Source organism: Apium graveolens, unplaced genomic scaffold, assembly GCF_009905375.1.
Source record: "Apium graveolens cultivar Ventura unplaced genomic scaffold, ASM990537v1 ctg3368, whole genome shotgun sequence".
In the NCBI taxonomy this organism is placed as follows: domain Eukaryota; kingdom Viridiplantae; phylum Streptophyta; class Magnoliopsida; order Apiales; family Apiaceae; genus Apium; species Apium graveolens.
In genome coordinates, this window is record NW_027418068.1 from 19,430 (window position 1) to 28,629 (window position 9,200).

General features: G+C 35.2%; 2 protein-coding genes across 2 annotated transcripts; one reads left to right on the top strand and one right to left on the bottom strand.

Moving 5' to 3' along the window:
* Positions 1–3,619: 3,619 nt before the first annotated feature.
* On the top strand, positions 3,620–5,489 carry LOC141701111 (uncharacterized). Its single transcript, XM_074504754.1, has one exon. It carries the CDS (start codon positions 3,906–3,908, stop codon positions 5,109–5,111), a length of 1,206 nt encoding a protein of 401 aa, XP_074360855.1. The 5' UTR covers positions 3,620–3,905; the 3' UTR covers positions 5,112–5,489.
* A 1,044-nt stretch (positions 5,490–6,533) lies between these two features.
* On the bottom strand, positions 6,534–8,193 carry LOC141701109 (phylloplanin-like). Its single transcript, XM_074504752.1, has 2 exons — positions 7,916–8,193; positions 6,534–7,809 (listed from the first exon to the last, which is right to left on the bottom strand). The coding sequence occupies exons 1-2, from the start codon at positions 8,088–8,090 to the stop codon at positions 7,532–7,534; spliced, it is 453 nt and encodes a 150-aa protein (XP_074360853.1). The 5' UTR covers positions 8,091–8,193; the 3' UTR covers positions 6,534–7,531.
* Positions 8,194–9,200: the final 1,007 nt, after the last annotated feature.

Below are 9,200 nucleotides of genomic sequence, written 5' to 3' on the forward strand. Positions count from 1 at the left end.
CACTGACTGTCAATAAACAACTGTACTTTTACTGGAATCATTTATGGTACTTTAGACAACGTCTTCATTAACCTCTGTCTATACCCTGTCTTCAATTCTTCAGATTCCTATACTTCGAACACTGTTTATCTTCAATCAATGTCAATACACTAAAATCTTCCGGTAGCACTTGTATACCGAATCTTCAATATTTCTGAAACCCTGAAAGTCTTTAACTTTGTTCTTCACTGAGGCATGATCATATTAATGAACTTCTTTCAGTAACCTGTAGAGAGACTTCTGGTCTTCTTCTAATCTTTTGATTCTTTGTATTTGCCTTATCTTTATTCTACTGATTTCTTGTGTAGACGTAGTATTATTAACCTGTCATGTTCTAGTATTGTTATCGTGTTGAGTTATCACGTAACTGTACATACAGTTACGCAGTCTCACCAACACGTAGCCAAAATGACTACGGTTGGAGCACTGTTGGCTGTTGCAGCCCTTCAAAACTGGAATGTAATGCAGATGGATGTGACGAATGCGTTCCTATATGGCGAATTATATGAGACTGTGTATATGAAGTTGCCTAAAGGGTACACTCATCTTGGAAGAAGGATCAGTCTTAATCAGGGGGAGAAAACTGCAAAATCTAACCTGGTATGCAGACTCAAAAAATCCCTCAATAGAATCCGTCAAGCACCCAGAAACTGGTTCAGTAAACTCTCTTCAACTCTAAAAGATTTAGCCTTTACTCAGTCTCTTTCTGATTATAGTCTGTTTACACACACCACTGCATCTTTCATTACTCTTGTTCTTGTGTACGTCGATGATTTGCTTCTTGCAGGCAATGATCTGGTCAAAATTGATCATTTAAAAATAATGTTGTCAGCAACTTTTAATATGAAGGACTTGGGAGATGTTAAGTACTTCCTTGGACTCGAAATTGATCGATTAGCAGCTGGATTCTTCGTTTCCCAAAGGAAATATGCTTTGGACCTTATTCGAGAATTTGGAGCTGATGCTCTATCTCCGCTCCAACTTCCCATGGATATTCACCTTCGCCTAACTACCACTAGTGGAGATTTTCTGCAAGACCCACATCCATACCAGCGAATCCTTGGCAAAGTGATCTACCTCACGATTAGCCGTCCTGACATCTCCTACTCAGTTCATATACTGACCCAATTTATGCAACACCCAACCACTATTCATCTGGATGCTGCAAACAAACTTCGACGGTATCTTAACTCAAATCCAGGGCAATGCATTCTCTTATCTTCCTCTTCTGCAGCCAAGATGCAAGCATATTGTGACAGCGACTCGGCTACCTGTCCTATATCCCGTCGATCAACCACTGGATTTTTTGTGTTGTTTGGATCATCTCCCATCTCGTGGAAAACCAAGACACAGTTTGTTGTTGCTCGATCGACTGCTGAGGCAGAATACCGATCTTTGGCTTTAGCATCCTGTGAGATTACTTGGCTGAAGGCTCTTCTCAAAGACATGGGTCTCCAGAATCTTCCTCCTGCTATCCTACACTGTGACAATCAAGCTGCCATTGTCATTGCAGCCGACCCCGTCTTGCACGAGAGGACAAAACACGTGGAAGTTGATTGTCATTTTATCCGTGATAAAATCAACTCAGGCACAATCATCACTAAATATGTTCCAACCCACGCTCAGATCGCAGACGTCCTGACCAAAGCTTTGTCAACTAAACAACACTATTATCTCCTAGGCAAGCTGGGAGCTTCAGGTCAACTTCCCTCCTAGCTTGAAGGGGAGTATTAACAGGACCAAGTCTCCTCAGTCAATCTTAGTCACATTTTATGATCATGTCTACTTCCTTCCTAGTGTTGCAGTGAACATTTTAATGTGTAATAAGCCTAAGGGCATTTTAGACTTTCTTTATGGTTCTGTTAGAATTGTGGTAGTACTATTTTGTATGGAGTTATAAGGTGATAAACAAGAGGGTAGAGAGACGGTTAATTATCTAATTGTCTTATTCTGAGATATATGAGCAGGTTCTGATCCTCTGCAATTCTCTTGCTCTTCTTGTTCTTCATTCGGCTGTAATTTGGTAAAATGTTACAAGAAGTTAGTAACGATAGTAGACATACTCTGTAAAAAAAAGAATTCACGCCAAAATTCACCCAAAATCTTTTTATTAAACAGTTTTTAATATAAAAAGTAGACAAACTAAATTAAAATTTACAATACTCAGCATCTCAAAAAATTATAGAGTCAATAATATAAAATTTTAATAAATTAACAATTACAAAAAAAAAAATCACGAGTAAAGCTAATAAAGTAAATAAATTCAAATTAAAACTAATGGAAATAATATTATCAATTATTTATGATAATTTATAAATTCTCATGTTTTTAATCATTATCTTAATATTGTATTATATCCTATACATAATTGGCGTAAAGTACAAAAATACAAATTTAATTGTATATGATATAATAAATTTATTAAGTGAATATGTATAAATTTAATAATTTTAAAATTATAAAAATATGAAATTTTAAGCAAAAAATAATATAACAACTAAAATAAAAAAAATTATTTTAATAAAATAAGTTTTAGCAACTAAGTAGATTTAGAGATGTCATTTTATAATTTTTCCAATTTTTTTTAAAATTCAATATTAAAATTTCATATAAAATATTTATAAGATATTCTGTGCATTGCGACAGATTTCAAAAAGTTAAAGAAACAAACAAACAACAAATACATAACAAAGAACTTAAAAATTTACAAATAAATTGTACTAATTAATTAATACACCAAGTATTGCAACAAACAAATATTACATTAAAAAATAACTAAAAAGCAAAAAACAAATCAAAAAACATACTAGGTGTGAAAACAATATAAGCAAATATTTTAAATGTTTTATATACACATGCGTCATTGAAATGAAAAATTAATATAAAGGATAATTTATATAATAAAAATAGTAGACATACTCTATAAAAGAAGAATTCACGTTTAATCGAAAGTCACACCAAAATTCACACCAAAATTCACTGAATTTTTTTATTAAATAGTTTTTAATATAAAAATTAGACAAAATAGATTAAAATTTACAATATAAACAATCTAAAAATTATAGTAAAAAATGTAAAATTTTATTAATTAAAAATTACAAAAAATATAAATTTTATGAGTAAAGCAAGTAAAGTAAATAAATCAAAATTAATACTAATAAAAATAGTATTATAAAATTATTTATGATAATTATAAATTCTCATATTTTCTATCATTATCTTAATATTGTACATAATTGGCTGTAAAGTATAAAATAAAAATTTAATTGTATATGATATAATAAATTTATTAAGTGAATATGTATAAATTTATTAATTTTAAAATTAGAAATATATAAAATTTTAAGCAAAAACAATACGATAACTAAAATAAAAAAACAAATATTAATAGAATAAATTTTAGCAACTAAATAGAGTTAGATTTATAATTTTTCAAAAAACATATTAATTAAATTCAATATTAAAAATTATTATAAAATATTTATAAGATATCTCGTGCACAGAGATAAAGCTAGTATTGAATATTGATAGATGAGTGTATGCATAGAAGCTTAGGGTTCTGCATGAGTTGTTGATAAGAAATTAAAGTATAGGAAGTAATAAGAGAGTCAGACCTCCACGTGCTTCTGGGAACTCTCTCCCCTTCAGACTCCAGCCCCCCCAATCCATCCTTCTTTAACTTGATGCATTTACCCCCTTCATCACTCCATTAACTCTCTCTCTCTCTCTCACTCACAGTTCACATTAGCAACCATTTCCATGCTACGAACACACCACTACAAGCTACAATTTCAAGAACTTACCATTATCTCTTGGCTCTAAGTTTTCTCTTTAGTATTTCTTCAAAACCAAAAAAAAAGAAAAATATGGCAATGGAAGTTGTTCAAGAAGATTGTGGAGACATGAGCATGCTATGCACAGACCATCCATACAAAAACAACACACCTGGTGGAATATGTGCACTTTGTCTCCAAGAAAAGCTAGGCAAACTAGTCTCTTCCTCATTTCCCATAACAATCTTCCCATCTTCCTCCTCTTCTTCATCACCTTCTTGCAGATCTGATCAAACCTTCACTACCACCACTACCACAACTTCATCAGTTGTTCCTATCCGCACAATAACACCATCCTCAGTTTTATCAAACACCCAAAATGAATGTCAACACCACCACAGCTTCAAAATCTCCCAAATCCCTTACCTTCTCACACACAAAAAGAAGAAAAACAAGAACTCATCATCTACAAATTCTCATCACTCAAATAATGCCATGATCTTCAGAAGAAGCAAATCCACCGCAACCCCTCGTAGAGGCATGTGCTTCAACAACGAACTCGACGACATTAATCAGAATAAAAAAAGATTCTGGTCATTTAGGCATTTCAACAAACATGTTTCAGGCAAAAACTTTCCGGACATTAAACAGATTAGTTCTCCATCATCTACAAACACCGGAAACACGGGATCATTCTCAAGGTCAAGAAAGAGAAGTTCCAAGAAAGAAGAGGTTATAGTAGTCGAGGAAAATGACAGTCCGGATCAAGTTTCATTTGGCCGGAAAGTTTCAAGGTCAAGATCCGTCGGCTGTGGTAGCCGGAGCTTTTCCGGCGACTTTTTCGAGCGAATCTCAACTGGGTTCGGCGACTGCACTCTCCGGCGAGTAGAATCACAACGAGAAGGCAAATCGAAATCTCGCCGGTCCGGCGCCGGAAATGTCGCCGGAGGCCAAGATTGCATCAAACAAAGACCCAAATGCGGAGGTTTATTTAGTGGGTTTATGATAACTTCCTCTTCATCATCTTCTTCCTCATCTTCGTATTGGGTTTCGTCTTCGACAGACGAAAACAACAATAATACTAATAATAATTTGAATGTGAAGCCTACGGCGGCCGGAGCAGCCGTGGCAGCGGTGGCAGGGCAGCTAGCTCAGAGCAGGAGCAAGACTTGGGGTTGGGCTTTTGCTAGCCCAATGAGGGCATTTGGTAAGCCCAAAAGAAATGGTGGTTCAGTTGGTAATAAAAATGGTGGTCCAAACTTAGCTGCAATTCCTTCTTTGTTGGCAGTGAGAAGTTAAGGATTTGAAGGGCTATGTTCAATTTGGTATTGTTACTGAAAATTTCTACACTGTTTAGATTCTTAATAAGTTCCTTTGTTTTGTTAATGCATTTTGTTCATTGTTGATACATATATTATATATCTAGTTTCATATCATAAATCAATCTAGCATTACTTTGTTTATTGTTCTTCAATCTGAATGCATGTATGTGTAACTTTTTGGTGGTTGAAGTGAAGGAAGATATACAATGAACTTTTTGTAATGTTTAGATGTGAGCAATTTGCATATGGTTATTATAGAAATTGGATGAAGATTGATGGGATGATTTCAACTTTTTGTACATGTACTAAAAGGTCTTGTTTGTGGAGTAAAGTGTTTGGATTGAGGGATTGGATTCGGATCTTTTTGGCTAGTGTTTCAATCTAGGAGTCTTTCTTTCTAGGTGTTTGCTGGCTCTTTAGCTGCCCACAAAATATTAAAAAATGAGATGCAAGTGAGGAATAGGGCATATTTGTGTATCTAGGTGTGCATGTGAAGGATTCATCACAAGTGTATTTTAGACATTTTGTAATTTGTACGACTCCCCAAGTTCATGTTTGAGTCAAAAGCAAGCAAATGTTTGCTTGCATTGTTGTTGAGGAGCACATTAAAATGGCCATCCTTTGGATAGGTCTTGGGTGCTAAGTTATGTTGTCTTATCATATACACTACATTGACACTTTATCTTCATTACATTTTCATAAACTATATACTGATGAAGATACATAGATTGCCCCAAATTTATCATACAGAGGACTTTTTCATTGCAATTAATTCTTTAGTAAAAAAGGATATTATTGTTACACAAAATTCACACTAAATGTACAATACAATAACAATCGTCTATCAGGATTCGGATTGGTCCTTGAATATATATCAAGATATTGCCATCTCTCGAAAGTAAATTAAGGCTTTAGGAAGACATAGCACAAAGAAGTTGACATTAGACTAGGTGACCAAAGTTTACACATTGATAATTAGAGTTGATAGTAGTAGTATATGTTATTATGACTGATAAATGCAAAAAGACATGGGAAAAAGGTTATGACTTATTATGTATTGGGCTCTAAAGGAGGAGCCCACTGGATATGGAGGCCTACCATTTTAAAGTCCGTGTTGGGCCTTTTTGAGATGGGGAATCTTCTTAAAGTAAAGACATGATATATTTTGTCAATCCATCTATCTATGATAGGAGATGAAATCAATCTATCTATTAGTTAAATATTAAGGAGTTTCGTTTTCTTTCCCCTTTTCTGTGGCTGTGGCCATCATAACTGTTTGAAAGAAATTATACTACTTGCTATCTGATGGAAGTAATAAAACCTCTTATTCACCTGTAAACATACTCAACTGCAATGCTGCAGTACTCTTTCGTTTCATCTTTTGCAATGCAAGCTCATCGCTGGGGCACGAGTACTATGCGAATCGTCATAACTAGAATTGGCAGTAGTGCAAGTCTGCAATAATTTGTGTATATTCGTAGTGTTAACAAGTTCAACCTAATTAAGTTTATACATGAAAATAAAAGTTTGATCATAGTGAATTGACTAAACAAATAATTGTGCAGTTACCATCCTGAAGCGGGTGAATGTTTTTCATACCATATGAAAGAATAATTAGTGCAGTTACCCACCGGAAAATACAACCATCAATTGTAATCACACTTTACCTCTGGACGTTATGTTTATTCTTTATCATATGCTAATGGAATGCTCTATAAACATGTTTTTAGTTTGCGAGCAACAGGTTAGCATATCAGTTGCAGAAAACAAAAGAAGAGCTGTTATGTAAGTAGTCGTTCTGTCAAATCATGTAATAAAACTGTGCATGCATGTTCAAGACCTGATCATGATTTGGCGTATTGTGAATCATGATAGACGTTGTTGCAGTATAATTGATGAGCTTCAGTTGATGATCAGTAGGCCAACTAACTGCAAGACTCTGTAAATTCCATGTGCTCTGTATTATTTTTGTTATTTTTTTCTCGCTTTTTAGTTCAAAATAATTTACCAGCTTTTTACTTGTTTGGGAACTCATATTTTTACTGCAGTTATTTATCACCCCCTGAGCTGACACTCTTTTTCTCAGATATAGTGTATTTTGAAGGAAATCCTGAGAATTGGAAAACAAATTGAAAAGGCGGCATGATGACTATTTGTCAACTTTTTTGATAATTAACACACCTTGACAAGATTTGGATTCTCGACGTCACGTAAGAAGAGCGAGGGGGTTACTAGGAGACCAAGAGCACCCGGTGACAAATTGTTATTAGCAAGCCATTTTATTTTGTTTTATTGTTATTGGCAGATTTTATATAGTACACGATAATCCTTACAAGTTCATCTTGTATATGAAATGATGGATAATTTTCGAAACACTTCATATTTGTGTACTTGAACTCATGAAGGCAAATCTAGGACGTAACTGAAACCCTCCGGGGTATAAAGAAAATGTTTATCAGTGCGAAGAACAATGCTTCCAACAGTCCGTAGCGAGGAGACAAGACCTCCCGTGGCTGGAAGGGAGGAGTTGCAGGTGGAGAGTGGCGTCACGACAACTACTTTGCAGTCTGAAGGTATTGGATTATATGTTTGAATGGTAAATGTACCATCGGCCTTCGTTGTTGCAGTAAGAGTTGGACTTGTGCTATTTACGCACACAAGTTGCACCAAAGCTCCTGCATATTAACGAGATGTTTGTACACTTGAATACATTTTTTGAACAAGTCTGTGCAGGTGTGCAATTAAGTATATTTGGCTAATGATCATAATATGAGTGGTCACCTGGGAAAACTGGAGTTGCAGCGCCACTAGCACCCGTACTACCATTGATGGTACAGTATATATTCCCAAGGACAGCATACACAAAACGATATCCGCTTTGGGCTTCAACAGCTGAAGCTGCCATTAGCGTAACAAAGAGTAAAACCAGAACAGCAAGTGTGAATTTTTGGGCCATTACTTAAGGAGTTAAGGTAAGATAATCATTTGCATTAGCCAATAATTTATAGAAAAATATGAGTGAAGATCGAACTCTAAACAGTAAGCACCGCCATCCAACTTCTGTGGACATTAACCCTAGGTAGATAGCTCCGTTCACAATGTCAACATATGCATCGAGATTATCCAAGTTCTGTGGGCTTTATCCTAAAAATCAAGCCCACTCTATGAACTGCAACTTGTCCTGTTCACCTCAGACAAATCAATTGGATGAATAAGTTGATTTAATTCTTAGCTTTCACTTTCATTATTAGCAAATCTGACTGCAAGTTCATGCATAGTACATACCTGTCACTGTTGTAATATCTTCATCACCCTGCTCAGTTGATGCCCGTCTGCTTACTTTCGGGCTTTCCCAACTACGCGGGCAATGCCACTTGTCCCTCCATTTTCCCCTGCCATCGGATCACCATGACTTGAACTTAACAGTAAAAACAGCCAACTTATCAAAAAGACATTTCTCTGGCAGCATCAAACTCAGCTCGTGTTCAAGTTCTAGCAGAAATGATCCTCTATAAAATTCCAATTTACCTTCTAAACCCAAAAACCTGGCTTGAGTACCTTTAATATTACCTCTGAATATTTCTGTAACTTGGGTGTTATTTTATTTTAATCTTTGTGTACCCATCAAGATCAAGACACTTAGGTACAACTGTTACAATTATTATAAGTGATTATGCCATTTAAATTTGTTGTTTTACCAAGTTAAGAAGCGGGAAGTAGCTTTTGGATGTTGAATGGAATGAAGCCTAGTGGCCTGTAGTTTCCGTATTTGAACTTCATAGTACATCAATGAGTACGCAAAACCAACCGGTATGATTACAATTTATAACAACTGAAGAAGCCCTTTTATTGTTGTATAGGTATTGACAGATATTCTAAAAGTATATAGTAAATCCTTTTCAACTCATTTAGGCAAATCAAGGAAGTAACTGGAACTCGCTGGAACTAGAACTTCAATTTTGTTAGGGCCAACCACATTGCTTCCTTTACTCTGTAACGAGGAGACGAGACCCTTCAGTGGTTGGAAGGGAGGAGTCGCAGGTGGAGAGTGGCTTAGTGACTACAG